At 54.6% G+C, this 16,932-nt stretch overlaps 1 protein-coding gene across 1 annotated transcript; it reads left to right on the top strand.

Moving 5' to 3' along the window:
* The first annotated feature begins 3,864 nt into the window (after positions 1 to 3,864).
* Positions 3,865 to 14,375, top strand: EFNA4 (ephrin A4). Its single transcript, XM_053474906.1, has 5 exons — positions 3,865 to 4,042; positions 9,987 to 10,279; positions 13,110 to 13,178; positions 13,539 to 13,625; positions 13,959 to 14,375. The coding sequence occupies exons 1-5, from the start codon at positions 3,900 to 3,902 to the stop codon at positions 14,048 to 14,050; spliced, it is 684 nt and encodes a 227-aa protein (XP_053330881.1). The 5' UTR covers positions 3,865 to 3,899; the 3' UTR covers positions 14,051 to 14,375.
* The last annotated feature ends 2,557 nt before the right edge of the window (positions 14,376 to 16,932 follow it).

Below are 16,932 nucleotides of genomic sequence, written 5' to 3' on the forward strand. Positions count from 1 at the left end.
GCATTTATAAACCCTTTAGTGTAATATCAGCAATTGGCCAGCAGGTGGCAGCATTTCCCTGCGGCCGGAGGATGTATTTATATTCCCTTCAGTGTAAAATCAGCAATTGGCCAACAGGTGGCAGCATTTCCCTGCGGCCGGAGGATGCATTTATATTCCCTTTAGTGAAATATCGGCAATTGGCCGGCAGCATTTCCCTGCGGCCGGAGGATGCATTTGTATTCCCTTTAGTGTAATATCAGCAATCGGCCGGCAGGTGGCAGCATTTCCCTGTTGCCGGAGGATGCATTTATATTCCCTTAAGTGTAATATCAGCAATTGGCCGGCAGGTGACAGCATTTCCCTGCGGCCGGAGGATGCATTTATATACCCTTTAGTGTAATATCAGCAATTGGCCAGCAGGTGGCAGCATTTCCCTGCGGCCGGAGGATGCATTTATATACCCTTTAGTGTAATATCAGCAATTGGCCGGCAGGCGGCAGCATTTCCCTGCGGCCGGAGGATGCATTTATATTCCCTTTAGTGTAATATCAGCAATTGGCCGGCAGGCGGCAGCATTTCCCTGCGGCCGGAGGATGCATTTATATTCCCTTTAGTGTAATATCAGCAATTGGCCGGCAGGTGGCAGCATTTCCCTACGGCCGGAGGATGCATTTATATTCCCTTTAGTGTAATATCAGCAATTGGCCGGCAGGTGGCAGCATTTCCCTGCGGCCGGAGGATGCATTTATATTCCCTTTAGTGTAATATCAGCAATTGACCAGCAGGTGGCAGCATTTCCCTGCGGCCGGAGAATGCATTTTTCTGCTTGTTCTGTGTACCGTAATACCAGCAATTGGGAAATCCAGCAGCAGCTTGGGGGCTTCTGAGGGCGATCTATATAATAAGGGGTCCGCAAAATGAGTTATGCTTCCTCCCCCTGACTATAGTTAAATCAGTGAGCTGGTCCCTGTATAATGTATAGTTAAATCTGTGAGCTGGCCCCTGTGTAATGTATAGTTAAATGAGTGAGCCGGCCCCTGTGTAATGTATAGTTAAATCAGTGAGCTGGCCCCTGTGTAATGTATAGTTAAATGAGCGAGCCGGCCCCTGTATAATTTATTGTTAAATCAGTGAGCTGGCCCCTGTATAATGTATAGTTAAATCGTGTGGGCACTCACAGTTGGTATTTTGCTTTTGCTGCCGTCTGCGCTCAATGGTTTGACCTGTAATCACCCTCTGTGCCCCCGCCCTCCGCGCCCTGCACGCTGTGTGATAAGCGGCCTGCGGGTCATAGTGCACAGTTGTGTGAGTAGCGTGCACTGGTGAATGCCCTTATTGTAGAGGCAGGGAGCGTGTTTCCAGTACATGTCGCAGTTGCGTAACACGTTTAAAGGTTGGGTCCCACCGTCAGCGCCTCTGGTGCTCGGGGGGTAATACCGGCATGGACCTGGCCTCCTTCTTCCTGATTGGCTGCTTACTTTTAGAATAGTAACTAGTGCGGCACTCGGGGTAAGGGTGGGGTGCTCAGGTACTTTGAGTCCATGACAGACATCTCAATTGAGCGCTGCCGGTGCAGGGGTAATAACCGGCCCCACTTTTATAGTCCTGTTCATGTCCTAGCCGTTCCGGATGCCTCCTCTGCTGGAATGGCAGTTCCAGGAATCGCTGTCTTTGTTTGGTCTCCAGAGCAGGTGCTCATTATGTAGCAGTTAGTGTCCCAATCACAGTGGGGGGAGGGCTCCCCTCCTGCCCACGGACTGGGGTAATGAGGAGGCCGGGCTCCCCTCCTGCCCACGGCCTGGGGTAATGAGGATGCCGGGCTCCCCTCCTGCCCACGGCCTGGGGTAATGAGGATGCCGGGCTCCCCTCCTGCCCACGGCCTGAGGTAATGAGGATGCCGGGCTCCCCTCCTGCCCACGGACTGGGGTAATGAGGATGCCGGGCTCCCCTCCTGCCCACGGCCTGGGGTAATGAGGATGCCGGGCTCCCGTCCTGCCCACGGCCTGAGGTAATGAGGATGCCGGGCTCCCCTCCTGCCCACGGACTGGGGTAATGAGGATGCCGGGCTCCCCTCCTGCCCACGGACTGGGGTAATGAGGATGCCGGTCTCCCCTCCTGCCCACGGACTGGGGTAATGAGGATGCCGCATCCCTCCTGCCCACGGCCTGGGGTAATGAGGATGCCGGGCTCCCCTCCTGCCCACGGACTGGGGTAATGAGGATGCCGGGCTCCCCTCCTGCCCACGGACTGGGGTAATGAGGATGCCGGGCTCTCCTACTGTACAGGTGTAGCGGCAGGTTCGGGGTCGGCGGGGGTGCGCGGCAGGATCACGGTCGGTGCACGGCGTGTATTATTTCTATTGCCCCGGATTGCGATGGGGTTTCCTGGAGGAATGGAGTCCCTGAGATTGTTTGCGGTGGGAAGGGAAGTGGCCGCTTATCTCCGGCTCCTTCTGTTTCTGATAAGGCTGAGTGCCGGCGGGGCCCCGAGCCGTACCAGGCGTTCAAACCCGGCTCGTCTTATCTCTCTTCCTCCAGACCGTCAAAACTGAAACGCCGCCCCGGTACGGACTCATAGAGTGGGCCACGGCCGAGCGTGCTTCTCCGGAGTCCTGCACCAGTATCAACATAATCTCCAAACTGTACAGTGAGTGGCCGCTCAGGATGGGGGGGGGGCTTTTGAATGCTAATGCGTAATTAAGAACCCTGAGGGCCCCCCCCCTCGATTAACGTCTCGGCCGCTGGGCTTCACTTCCCTTTAATCAGCACAAATTGGTGCCGTTTTGGCTGTAAAGGCAGCGTAAATACGGTGTTAATAACAGGGGCAGCTCTGGCCAAAGGGCTTGCAATCTAATTACCCATAACGAATGCTTTTTGGAGGTGGGGGGCACAGCCTTTGATCTTCTTGCTAGAAGTTGCTGCTAAACAGGTTGAAGAAAAGGGGCCTTCATAGAGTTAACGGGACAGGATGCGATGTGGCCCCCGGGACATGCTGCTGTCTGCGGGAGGAAGGGGTCCGACTCGGGTTAATCTATGACTCTGGTGACTCCCAGCCAGACAGGGGGGTCCACAATGTGATGGGAGTCCTCAGACTGGCCAGATCCCATCCGCCCCCCCCCCCCCCGGAGCTTGTCGCTGTCCACTCGCCTCATTCCCCAACATGTCACCCGAGCTCAGAGCGAGGCGGCGGGCCCCGCGGGACGGCAGCGTTACTCATTATTTGGGGTCCCAGTCAGGTATAGATGGACTGCTCTGTCCCCCTGCGGATACCCAGAGGGCAGTTAAAGATAGAGCTGGGCCCATTTCACAAGGACCGTTCAGTAAGGATTATTTATTGCGCATGAGCGAGTTGTCACTCTGTGGGTGAGACCACAGAGTCCTCACAGCCATGCGCAGCCCCCCGGAAATCTGGTACTCTGAGGCGCGGAACATTCTGCACGTGGTCGTGGGATAGGACTGCGCTTTTACCCCCAATGTGGAAACACTTGCGTATTTGCCCCTTCCGTGGCAGATTGTAAGCGCTAAAGGTTTCTTCCCCGGCGCACGCCTCGATATATACACTCTACGGTTTAATGCTGTACTCCATACAGCACCAAGCACACCCGCCACAGGAGTACAATATACAGAGGCGGGGAGTGCCTTAATGTACCCCCCAGCAGCAGTGGTCACAGAGGGGCACATTTATTACACGGGGTTGGGGGTGTTATTGGAAGCCTCCACTGGGGTGGATAAACCCGCTCCACGGACACGCGTGGTCCCTTTATTACACGTCGCGCGAAGGGTTAATCCCAACTCGGCAAAAGACGCATATTTTCATGGCCGGCCCGGATTGGCTGGAGCTGAGCCCCTGTGGGCGGGGCCTGCGTACCTTGGCTGAGAGCTGCCTGTCCCTCCTGAGTCGGGATCTATTCACGCAGGATGAAGGCTGAGGCTCTGCTGCGGGGGCTGCTGTGGGTGTACGCGGTGCTGGAGGAGGCCCGCAGGGTGTACGCGGTGCTGGAGGAGGCCCGAAGGGTGGTCGGCGTCCGGCATACGGTGCATTGGAACAGCACCAACCCCAGGTAAGAGGGGGGCTCCCAGCCCCTGCACTGTGTGACGCCCCTCCCCCTCCCCTACCGTTCCAGGCTCTGCCCCCTCCCCTACTGTGCCAGCCTCTGCCCCCCTTACCGTGCCAGCACCCCCCATACACTGTGCCCTCTGCCCCCCCCCTTACCGTGCCAGCACCCCCCATACACTGTGCCCTCTGCCCCCCCCTTACCGTGCCAGCACCCCCATACACTGTGCCCTCTGCCCCCTTTACCGTGCCAGCACCCCCATACACTGTGCCCTCTGCCCCCTTTACCGTGCTAGCACCCCCCATACACTGTGCCCTCTGCCCCCTTTACCGTACCAGCACCCCTCTGCCCCCCCCTTACCATGCCATCACACCCATACACTGTGCCTTCTGCCCCCCCTTACCGTGCCAGCACCCCCATACACTGTGCCCTCTGCCCCCCCTTACCGTGCCAGCACCCCCATTCACTGTGTCCTCTGCCCCATCCAGTACCATGACAGCAGCCTTCCCTAATCCTGATCTCTGGGCCCCTGTCCCCACACAGTACTTGCTCAGCACTCTAATCCAGCCAGTGCCCCCCTCTGCCTCCCGGCACTCTGATCCGGCCGGTGCCCCTCGGTGCTTCCCGCCCCCCCCCCGTGCCTCCCCTTGGCCCATCTGATGTCCCGGTGCCGGGGTGTCTCACCCGTGAGTGCTGTGGATTTACCTCCTCCCCTCAGGTCTTTGTCTGTATAACGAAAGCCAGAGAGGTGGCTGTGTGGCCCCGGCCCCGGCCCCATTACCTTAAGGACCGGGGAGGAATTCCGGGCATTTGGGCTGCAGCCGCCGCTGGAACGCTTAGCGAATATTTAGAAAAACAAGTGTAGTACGATCTACCCCCCCCCCCCGCCCGACAGACGGACAGAGACAGACAGACAGACAGACAGACGGAAGGGTGGACGGACGGACCGGTCCCCTTTGTCTCCATAGGAAAGTTTCACTTGGGACAATAAAGTGGTTTCTGCCTCCTGCAGGGCTCATTACTGCACTTTAACTGCCCCGAAACACCCCCCCCCCCCGCCAGTCTTTGGGATAATTTTGGGAACATGTTATTTACTCCTGTAACGTGTAATCACGGAACGTGTTGTGTGAGCGGCCGGCAATGTGCTCTGTGCTTTGTAGTAATGTGTTGTCTCCCCCCAAGAGCTGTCAGTCTGTCTGGTGCAGGAAAGGCTTGTTATTTCGGGCAGGGAAGCTGCTTGTTTTGGAGCCGGTCCCGTTTTGGTTGTGATGATGGGATCTCGTTTCTCCAGCCGGGGAGCTGAGCGGAGGGGAAGCTGCTTGTTTTGGAGCCGGTCCCGTTTTGGTTGAGATGATGGGATCTCGTTTCTCCAGCCGGGGAGCTGAGCGGAGGGGAAGCTGCTTGTTTTAGAGCCGGTCCCGTTTTGGTTGAGATGATGGGATCTCGTTTCTCCAGCCGGGGAGCTGAGCGGAGGGGAAGCTGCTTGTTTTGGAGCCGGTCCCGTTTTGGTGGAGATGATGGGATCTCGTTTCTCCAGCTGGGGAGCTGAGTGGAGGGGAAGCTGCTTGTTTTGGAGCCGGTCCCGTTTTGGTTGAGATGATGGGATCTCGTTTCTCCAGCTGGGGAGCTGAGTGGAGGGGAAGCTGCTTGTTTTGGAGCCGGTCCCGTTTTGGTTGAGATGATGGGATCTCGTTTCTCCAGCCGGGGAGCTGAGTGGAGGGGAAGCTGCTTGTTTTGGAGCCGGTCCCGTTTTGGGTGAGATGATGGGATCTCGTTTCTCCAGCTGGGGAGCTGAGTGGAGGGGAAGCTGCTTGTTTTGGAGCCGGTCCCGTTTTGGTTGAGATGATGGGATCTCGTTTCTCCAGCCGGGGAGCTGAGTGGAGGGGAAGCTGCTTGTTTTGGAGCCGGTCCCGTTTTGGTTGAGATGATGGGATCTCGTTTCTCCAGCCGGGGAGCTGAGTGGAGGGGAAGCTGCTTGTTTTGGAGCCGGTCTCGTTTTGGTTGAGATGATGGGATCTCGTTTCTCCAGCCGGGGAGCTGAGTGGAGGGGAAGCTGCTTGTTTTAGAGCCGGTCCCGTTTTGGTTGAGATGATGGGATCTCGTTTCTCCAGCCGGGGAGCTGAGTGGAGGGGAAGCTGCTTGTTTTAGAGCCGGTCCCGTTTTGGTTGAGATGATGGGATCTCGTTTCTCCAGCCGGGGAGCTGAGTGGAGGGGAAGCTGCTTGTTTTGGAGCCGGTCCCGTTTTGGTTGAGATGATGGGATCTCGTTTCTCCAGCCGGGGAGCTGCGTTTAGGGGAAGCTGCTTGTTTTGGAGCCGGTCCCGTTTTGGTTGAGATGATGGGATCTCATTTCTCCAGCCGGGGAGCTGAGTGGAGGGGAAGCTGCTTGTTTTGGAGCCGGTCCCGTTTTGGTTGAGATGATGGGATCTCGTTTCTCCAGCCGGGGAGCTGCGTTTAGGGGAAGCTGCTTGTTTTGGAGCCGGTCCCGTTTTGGTTGTGATGATGGGATCTCGTTTCTCCAGCCGGGGAGCTGAGTGGAGGGGAAGCTGCTTGTTTTGGAGCCGGTCCCGTTTTGGTTGAGATGATGGGATCTCGTTTCTCCAGCCGGGGAGCTGAGCGGAGGGGAAGCTGCTTGTTTTGGAGCCGGTCCCGTTTTGGTTGAGATGATGGGATCTCGTTTCTCCAGCCGGGGAGCTGAGTGGAGGGGAAGCTGCTTGTTTTGGAGCCGGTCCCGTTTTGGTTGAGATGATGGGCTCGCCAGCCGCACCAAGGGCCGCCTTTTCTGTCACTCCGGCCTATTTTTCTGAGGGTGTTTAGGTGCCACGTGATGTCATGGCCGCAGTCTTGGGTTATGATGTCACAAAGCATCTTTAATGTTGGGACACTATTTACGGGGCAAATAACTGTGATCATTGTCCGAGGAATGCGATGCTGATGTATGGGGAGAAGCGACAGACTCTTCAGGATGCCATTTGGAGGCCCGTAAACTTTCTAGACCTCAGAGGTCTCTTCCTGATTTGCTTGCGGTCTTTAGTCCTGTGTGTTTGGAACGCTGGGGGTCGCGGACTCGGGTTTGGTTGTGGTTGGCGCACGCTCCCCCCCAATCCTCATACTCGCTCTGCACTTTATCAGAGCCGTAACGTAGTACTGTGGCCTCCGCTCGGGACGTGGAAGCGTTCCCCGTGCCGCGGGGCCGTTACCGGATGTGTCTGGTTCCTGAAGCTGAGGCTGAAGCAGAGATTTGGGGGTCCCGGCGGTCCCCTGGCTCTGGGGGTTCAGTTTTTGGGGCCAGGCCTCCTCTGCCCACCTTAAGGAATGTGAGCTATAAACAGAAGGGGCCGGAGATGGTGGGGGAGGGGAGGCCTCCCTGCTGGAGTTATCCCCCCTGTTCCCGGGAAGGTAGGAATCCAGGGCAGGCTGTCGTTTGTTTAAAGGGCCCCTAAAATCATCGGCCCCTCGGCCTGGCAGCCGGCCCCATCACACGGAGAGTCTTGGGGAGCCGGCTGGTTATTTGCCCCGTCACCTCTCAGATTTGTCTTCTTTCAGTGAAGGGATTTAAAGCCCCCTCCCCCTCCCATTCTGCCCCCTCCCCTCCCAGTAAGCCCCCCTGCTTGGCTTTTCACAGTTTAGGCAAATCCAGAAAATCTTTTCTTTCTCTTGCTGAGTTTAACCCCTGGCTGCCCTTTTAAACCCTCTTTAGTGTGGTAATGAGGGGGGGCTGACACCCCCCTTGCTTCGGCTCATGGAGGTATTTGTGCGACTTGGTGTTTTTAATGCTCCGATGCGTGCCCTGTGCTGCTACCTTACCACCTCTGCTGGGCAGCTATTGCATGAGGCCACCTCCTTGTCTATTGTTGCTGTGTCCTCGGCAGTCTCATGACAATGGGCACTTTATCCTTCAGCGGAGCTCGTGTCACTCGTCACCTGCCGGGTGCGCGTTACACTCATTCCCGGCCCCTGGGGTATTACCGGGTAACTACTACCCCTCTAGACGTGCCGATCCAGGGGCACGTTCCTCGTCTCGGTGGCCGGAGGATGAGACGTGGCCCTGGGGTGTCACACAGGGTCAGCGCGTGCGGTCGGCCGTGTCCGGGAATTGGACCGAGTTGCGTGTTTCTTGGCTCCGGCTGCCCAGGATTAGCACAGAGCGGGCTGTTTGTTTAATGAGAACTCGTGCCGGAGACTGCTGTGCCGCTCGGGTTGGATAAAGTGCATCGGTGTGTCTGCGTGTTTACACAGTGTGTGCCGTGTTACATCAGTGACTAGTATCGCATACAGAAACCCTGCCCTGAAGAGCTTACAGTCTAGCGGTATAATGGCAGACCCTGTCCCAAGGAGCTTACAGTCTAGCGGTATAATGGCAGACCCTGTCCCAAGGAGCTTACAGTCTAGCGGTATAATGGGAGACCGTGTCCCAGGAGCTTACAGTCTAGCGGTATAATGGCAGACCCTGTCCCAAGAGCTTACAGTCTAGCGGTATAATGGGAGACCGTGTCCCAGGAGCTTACAGTCTAGCGGTATAATGGGAGACCCTGTCCCAAGGAGCTTACAGTCTAGCGGTATAATGGCAGACCCTGTCCCAGGAGCTTACAGTCTAGCGGTATAATGGGAGACCCTGTCCCAAGGAGCTTATAGTCTAGCGGTATAATGGCAGACCCTGTCCCAAGGAGCTTACAGTCTAGCCGTATAATGGGAGACCCTGTCCCAAGGAGCTTACAGTCTAGCGGTGTAAATGGCAGACCCTGTCCCAAGGAGCTTACAGTCTAGCGGTGTAAATGGCAGACCCTGTCCCAAGGAGCTTACAGTCTAGCGGTGTAAATGGCAGACCCTGTCCCAACTGGTTGGTAGGAATGCTGCAGAAGGTGCAGGTTTGGACAGATCTGAGTGAGTGGGGGTGGGGAGTACGGGTGGAGGGCCGTTCAGCCCCCTGCACTCCTCATTTGGGGGAAGTGGCATTCCACGCTGTAATCAGGGTAATGAGTGGCTTTTTTTTTTCTTTCCAGAGCCTGCCCCGCAGAGCTGACAGTCTGTCTGCGGTACAGTGCGCTCTGTGGTCTCACCGTACAGCACGGTGTGTGGGTATCCCAGGGGCTCGAGATACTCGGCATAGCTCTGCGGCGGCGGCTTAATCTCTGAGCGTTGAAACATTCCTTCCCTGCACAGAGCTTCATTGTGCAAATATTTGCTCTCTGGCTGCACGCCCTGTGCGCATAGCGTGTGAGGGCGGAACATGCTACCTGGAGCAGCGACACGCCATTGCATTACATGGGGTTGGCGTGTGCAGTCCTTACACAGAATGTCCGCTTTTTAACCCTTGATGATTCAGTCTGTCACGTCTTGTTGTATGTTCTCTTGTGTATGTGACAGTTCCCGTTACCGCGGCTGCTTGGTGCCCCAGCACATCTCTGCCACTACTACTACTACACAGGGCCGCTCGGGGAACTGGTTCGTCTTAATAATCCACAATCAAAGTAATTCCAGAGTCTCAGCGAGACTGTCCGGCTTCAGGAGCCTGTCCTTCCTGGATTAAGACTCATTATATGGCACCAACATATTCAGGGCCGGCGCACAGGCAAACGATGGGGCGGAGAGAGTCAAGGGCCACTCGGTTTCATTGCTGTGACCCGGTAGATATGCTTGGGTAATGAGGCCATGTCTGCTAAGTGCTGCTGGGTGTGACTGCGGGCTGCAGACTGTCATCCCAGTGCGCCCTCTGCTGCCCGTCTGTGGTAGTATGCCCGCATACGGGGCAGTATGCCTTCTGTACACATGGCTGATCACCCTGATTCCAAAATACACTATTCAGGGCTGGCGGTTTGCTTGAACTATACATTATGCTCGGCCACACTTATAATCCCATCCTGTATCTGCCCCCGAGTAGGCACCGTGTAATAATGATGTGGTAATTGGGGGTCTGCCCCATCTGACGTCTTTGTCGTCTTCCTCCGCAGGTTCCTGAGAGAGGATTATACCGTCCGCGTGGCGATGAATGACTATCTGGATATTTTTTGCCCCCATTACGACTCCCGCGTCCCGGCTGAGCACACGGAGGCCTTTGTCCTGTACATGGTGGATCGGGAAGGGTATGAGGGCTGTTACGAGACCCCCGGAGCCGTCAAACGCTGGGAGTGTAACCGGCCGCATGCCCCGTTTGGCCCCATCAAGTTCTCTGAGAAGATCCAGAGGTTCACCCCGTTCTCCCTGGGGATCGAGTTCCGGCCGGGAGTGGATTATTATTATATATGTGAGTATTGGGGGCCATCACTAAATGACCCCGCTTCCATCCTGGTGTGGCCTCTCCGCACCTCGCGTGTCCCGATGTCACCGTTACCCCCTCGATCCCCCATCTCAGTGCGCGGTATTGCAGGGATTAGGGGTCCCTTTGAACCCCCGAATGCCCCCCGTGCGGGGTGTCTGTGGGGAGAGTTGGCCTCCATGAAGTGAAAGGTCTGGAAGGTAATTCCTGGCCAGGGCGGCGCTTCAGTCTCTAGTTGTTCCACAGATGTTTCTGCGATCTTCGCGGGGTTAATGAGCTGCGACCCCTTGCACTGACCCCAAAGGTCAGGGATTCCTAAATTTCCCAGGATCTCCTTATCAGCCAGGGTGTGGGGGTCTGGGTGTGACACTCCTGCCCTCTCCATCCCCTGGGGCAGTTTCTGTCCTGCCCTCTGCCTGGGGGCATTTGTCCAGGCACTCCAGAGGTGAAAGGTCGTGGAGTCCCTTGATAAGCTGTCAGCCGCTGGGTCTGACGGTTTAGGTATTTGTGGAGAGACTCCGGGCCGTCTGGTCCTCCCCACAATCTGTGTCCAAAACCAACACTCCTGGGAGATAAAGCCCTGTCTGTCCGACTCCGGCATTTACTGCTCTCTGTACGGAGAATGGAGAGAGACATGGCTGAGGGCTCTGGCCAGAACACACAGGAGCCCAATGCCCTGTACTTCCTCCCCGGACAGTCTGGGGAGGGCATGTTAATTGCCCCAGACCCTGACAGGGTTACTGTAGCTCTTTATCATTAAAGCAGCCTTCTCCCCCTTATCAAGTGTCCCTTTTACCACCCCATCTGGGCGACGGCTCTGTAATGGTTTTGCTCGTTGTGGAGCTGACTTGTTATGGCCTGTTCACATGGAGGATGCGTGTGCGGCCCCCCTGGTCTCCCTGCCGCTGTCATGCTCCAGCATGTAATGAGTTTCACATGTGCTGTGCCTGATTAACCCCCTGTGCGCCATGCATTTGGAGTCCAGGTGTTTCCTGTTCCGTTAATCCCTACAGCCTGGGATAATGTTTCCGACACGCTGCCCTAATCCCAGGACCGGCAAGTGGCAGAGGTTGGGCCGGCAGAAGGTTGAGAATTAATCAAGGTTAATGGTGTGTCGCGGCCCCTGCGGCCCCTGCTCTCCCCGTCTGGCGCTTCCTCCTGGGTTAAACGCTCAGCCTTGTTACGTTTAGTGGGATAAATGAAAATGGTGTCTGCCGCTCTTTTCTCCTTTAGTCTGTGTCTTTGGGTTGTGGTGCCGTTTGGAAGAGTGGAATGTTAGAAGGGTAGTGGACGCATGGACGTGCCCCCTGAGCAGAGACAATGGAGCCTAATAAGATGGATACATAATCCTGCAGTGAGAATTCTAGCCAAGATCCCTGACGACGGGACAGATGGTTTTTATTTTCTTCGTTCCTCGTACATTCTTTCATGCCCCCCTTTCCTCGACTTGTTAAAGCCCCCCTTTCCTCTTTCTAACGAGTTCAGGTGTCTTCTCTGTGCTGCCATTTATTGGATGGACCCGAGTACAGAACATACAAACCGTGTAAAAGGCAGCAGTCTGCGCAGCGCAGAGCACATCAGCAGCTCTACTGAGTATGTACAGTCAGTCGGCGACCGCGCAGCTCCAACGGTTTGGGATGCAGAATTGGCTGGAATGACCCCTGATGTTGCAGGGCTATGATAAAAGTCCAAGGAGGGGGCTGGGGGTCAGTCGTCCTCCTTTAGACCATTCTCAGGAGTCCCCCTTTGATCCTCGGTTGTCCCCCGTTCGGCCCCCGGTCTGCTGGATCTTCCCGTGGTTCTAATAGCGCGTGGCTGATTATGGAGTCCTCCGGCACTCTCTCCGCCTCGGTCAGCCGTATCTTCTTTATTAGAGAAGATGAATAACCGGCTGCGGCGGCTTCTTGCTGTCTCTCCGCCGGCGGCGGCTCCCCAGCCGGCAGCTTATCAGACGAGGTGTCTGCAGCTTTCCAGATAACTCTCTGGGAAAGTCTTTGAGCGAGAGGGGATTAGCGCATGTACTCGTGGCTTTATTCCTGATCAATCAACAACCCGCGAGGGGGCAGAAAGCTATTGTGCGCTACAGCAGAGCCTGTACTTACGGTAATCTCTCACAACGGTCCCGATAGCCCTCTATTACACCCCCCCCCATGATGGGGATAGCTTGTAATGGAGCCGCTCTAGTGACCTTTCCAATCCCTACGTCTGAGGTTCTTGTAATTCCTCCCCAGCCCTGTTTTTGTGGCGGGTCGGGGCGCGGTGAAACAAAGAGGCCGAAACGCGGGACGCTTCGTCTTCCTGATCCGTGTCGTCGGACCGGTTTGCAAGGAGACGAGTGGCTCCAAAAAAACCTAGCCCCTGAGTCGCTGGGGGACACGGGCCACAGTGTGACCGGGCTCTAATCACTGGGTTACGTGGCTGTTTGGGGAGGAATGAGGCCACACCGCGCTGCTAATGGGGGAGGAATAAGTGTATTTTGTGGCCGGGGATTGGGATAAAGTCTATACTTATATATATTTTTATTCTCCGTTCTGGTTTCTCTTCTCTGAATGTCCGTCGCTGTTTGTCTCTGTGCTCCAGGAATACTGTCTCTGATGTCAGCGTGTTCCTTGCTGTCTCTTTCTCTGAGATCTGTATCCTGCTGTCTCTTTCCTCTTGCTGTGAGTATAGATCTCTTCCAGCGCTCTGCTTGTCTGTAGTACTCTGTAGCGTGGGGTTGGCGCCTCCATGCGTGTGCTCTCCATGTTTTGCCTGCCGTGTACTCGGTGTTGGTGGGACGCACAGCCCCTCACTCATCTCCTCTCCTCTCTGTTTTTAGCCATTCCAGATGCAGACAGCGTTGGCGAGTGCCTGAAACTCCGACTGTCGGTTTGCTGCCGTCCCACCAGTAAGTGAGCGCTTGCCGAAGACGCCCGGCTGCCGTGTCTATATGTTTTTTGTACCGACCGAGACATCTAAATGTCTAATAAGACGTGGCCGGTGACCAGGGGTTTGCTCCTGACGGCAGTACCGTTACTAGTAACATTGGCCTGTGATCAGCACAGGTCTTTGAAGAGCCCTTTGCTTGTTTGGGGAGGAATTCCAGCAGATATTTTGCGGGCATACTTTTTGTTCTTGTTGCGCTAAAACGCTTTCCGTTAATATAAACCAGAGAGGCCAACGTATGGTTAACGGCTCCACGTTTTAATCCTGCCTTTGGTGAATCCGCTTGCACACGCTAACCGGCTCGCTCGTTCTTTTTCATCAGCTGTAAGACCGTTCACAGAGCTGCCGAAGTCTCAGCCCCGCGGCGGGGCACCGGCGGGAGGAGGGGACCGGCGACTAAGCGGGGCAGGTAAGCGGCATCTAACGTGAGGGGGTGGGTGGACGTGTTTACGGGGGATATGTGGATCACTGTTTACAGCTGGCATCGCAGGACCAGGCGGGTTGAGTTTATAGGTGCAGTGGACTTATTGATGTCACACCGTGGTCCATGATGTCATAGCACAGCTCTTGGAAATAAGTGGCGTAGTTGCCCGTAAGCCGCCGGCAGCAGTTGGTGGTATGTTGTGTAGTGGGTACCGTGGATGCAGTGTAGGAGATGGAGCAGGTCTTGGGTGCCAGGCGGTGGGCAGACTGATGTGCAGTGAGGTATAATGTCTCATATTAACTTCTTGCTTCTTTACAGATGAAAGAAAGCCAGTGGGCAGCTCGTCCTTCAGAGTCCATGTATCCCAGCTCCTCATCACACTCTGCCTCTTTCTCCTCCTCTGGAACTGAACCAATCTGCTTCAGAACCGGCCAAAGCTCCTCGTGGGCCGGTCCGCCTGTTGCACAGACTTCATTTTAAAGGGTTTTGTCTATAAATATGTCTATTTTTTCAAGCGCTGGAGATTAATACAGCTGTAGCACTTTATCTTGGAGAAGAAAGCATGGAGCACCGGAACAAATCCACCTTGTGCCTTAAACTTTAATGCTGCCTTATCCAGAACCCGAAGCGCAAGGCCCGGGCCTCCCATCTCTTGCTGCGGGACTGATTTTTGGGCCGACATCTGCAGCGCCGTGACTTACATATATATTATATACATTATGGGTTCTGGGAGCTACGGACCTGGAACAACATGGCAGCCGTCACTAATAATCCCTGTCCTCTTTCCTGTGGTGTAGTCCACTTCTTTCTTGGCTCCTTCTACATAAGGTGAGTACGCAGGTCTGTTACCGTTACAGGGGCACATGAGGGCCAAATAAACCACCTATGTGCACGGATTTTCTGCAAATTATTTCATTTTTATGAAACCACCTGATGTAACCCGCCACTCGCTGTGCTCACGCTCCTCCTCTTCTGATTTCAGGTAGATGTGGAGGGACCCTGGTGGACTCACCCAGGCGTTGGAACTCGCCCCGGCCCGCTGGATGCGCTTCGTGATCTGTGTCCGGCCGTTTGCACTGAGATTTAATTTCACGTAAACCAAAGATGTGGAGCTTTTTATGTTTTTATGGACCAAGTTTTTAGTTCTTTCTGATTTCCCCAGGATTTCCACTGCCGTTCCACCTGGGGTTTAGAAAGTGGATTTGACGGATAACAGTCAGTTCTGAGGATGATGGGCTGTGCAGTCATAGCTGGTGCCATGTTTCTTTGTCACATGCCACAAAGAGAGTATTGGCTTGTGAAGGGTCTCTATATCTCCTGCCTGTTCTCGTCCTGGAGCCTGTGCACAGCAAACACTACTCCTGTGCTCAATCCTGGGTGCCGCGGGTAGCCATAATGGACGTGCAGTAACATTATTGCCCTGACACGGGGCGGCTTCTACTCCTGCAAGCCATTTGTTCTCGGCAGAACTCGGATCTGTCTTCTGTGAAGACTTTGCAGTATTCGGAGTGTTTACAGACGTTTTTCTAAATGATTTATATAAATTTGTTTTTTTTTTGTTAGAAACTGAGCCAAAAAATAAAATATCTTTGGAGTCTTATAACCCATGCAGCGATTCTGGAGGCTGCCGGCAATACGGACGTGCAGGGAGCATGATTTACCCGTCGGGGTGCTTGGTGGGTCACAGGGTTATTACCTACCCCTAGGTGCGCAATAAATAAAACTATCAGTACCAGCGCTAATAAAAAGCAAGTCAATGCTTCTCGGTACCCTGCTGCCCTCTCCGGGGTTTAAGCGGCAGGGAGAACGCCCCGCCACCATAAACGGGTATCTCCAGGGGTAGTGGAAAAGCTGGAGGCCCAGCCGCCACGCGTTTCGTCCGTTTTATATTCCAGGTTCATCCAGTTTACAACAAGACGCTGAGCCACGGACAGAGGCCCATCTTACGGACGCGGCTGGCGCAACCCGTTGGGAACCAATGGCTGAAAGAGCTTGTTTATGGGGTCCGGGGCCCCTGTAGTGGTCTGTGTCCCAGCTGGGATCGAGCCTCACATGCTACACATAATCGGCTCTGGTGTATTTTTTTTTTTTTTTTTTTTTTACACGCTATGCTACGACGTGTGTTTCTACTCTCGTGTTTGCTCCCACTTTCTATGGCCTTTATTACTCGCTGCATGCAGCTAGTGAGCCCCTCCATGCGGCAGGTGAAACGTGGCACAGACTCCTTATCACTGATGGAAAGAGCTCTGGTGGTAATTAGGAGCAGTTCTGTGGGGGGGGGTCACAGCACTATAGGGGCCAACAGCGCCACAGGGGGGCAGGGATGGACTATTCTAGGCTGCAAGGATGCTAAACTCCGCCCCCGAGGAGGCCAGCGTCATTTGCGTTGAAGGGGTGAGTCTTGATAAAGTAAGAGACGTCAGTTCCGTTTTATAATCGCGCGCGAATGGTTCTCTCACCTCTGAGCGGCTGGCGCCCCCCCATGGTGGCTGCGGGCGCGACCAGCTCCTACTCTTCTGAGGAAGCTGAGCAAACAGCGCTTCCTGAAGCTTTTGGCGTGGAGGGATTCGCGGCCTCATTAACGGACTGCGGGTGCAGATGTTTGTGAGGTAAATACTTAGCCCCCTCCCGCCATTAGTATATGTATATACTGCGTTTATAGTGTGTGTGTGAGGTAAATGTACAGCCCCACAGGGTATATATACTGTGTATATAATATATGTGAGGTAAATGTACTGCTCCACCGGGTATAAAGCATATGTGAGGTAAATGTACTGCCCCACCCGGTATAAAGCATATGTGAGGTAAATGTACTGCCCCACCGGGTATAAAGCATATGTGAGGTAAATGTACTGCCCCACCGGGTATAAAGCATATGTGAGGTAAATGTACTGCCCCACCGGGTATAAAGCATATGTGAGGTAAATGTACTGCCCCACAGGGTATAAAGCATATGTGAGGTAAATGTACTGCCCCACAGGGTATAAAGCATATGTGAGGTAAATGTACTGCTCCACAGGGTATATATATACTGAAGTAAATGTACAGCTCCTCTGTGTATGTAGTATATGTGAGGTAAATGCACTGCCCCACAGGATATATATACTGGGTATATAGTATATGTGAGGTAAATGTACAGCTCCTCTGTGTATGTAGTAAATGTGAGGTAAATTCACTGCCTCCCAGGGTATATATACTGGGTATATAGTATATGTGAGGTAAATGTACTGCCCCACAGGGTATATACTGGGTATCTAGTATATGTGAGGTAAATGTACTGATCCACAGGGTA

The sequence above is a fragment of the Spea bombifrons genome, chromosome 9 (assembly GCF_027358695.1).
Source record: "Spea bombifrons isolate aSpeBom1 chromosome 9, aSpeBom1.2.pri, whole genome shotgun sequence".
NCBI classification, from domain to species: Eukaryota; Metazoa; Chordata; class Amphibia; order Anura; family Pelobatidae; genus Spea; species Spea bombifrons.

Bases quoted from the DNA above. Each gene is read 5' to 3' on its own strand.
- EFNA4 (XM_053474906.1), top strand. From the start codon at position 3,900: ATGAAGGCTGAGGCTCTGCTGCGGGGGCTGCTGTGGGTGTACGCGGTG. The intron at 10,280-13,109 runs GTGAGTATTGGG...CTCTGTTTTTAG, and splicing joins AGTGGATTATTATTATATAT to CCATTCCAGATGCAGACAGC. The intron at 13,179-13,538 runs GTAAGTGAGCGC...CTTTTTCATCAG, and splicing joins GGTTTGCTGCCGTCCCACCA to CTGTAAGACCGTTCACAGAG.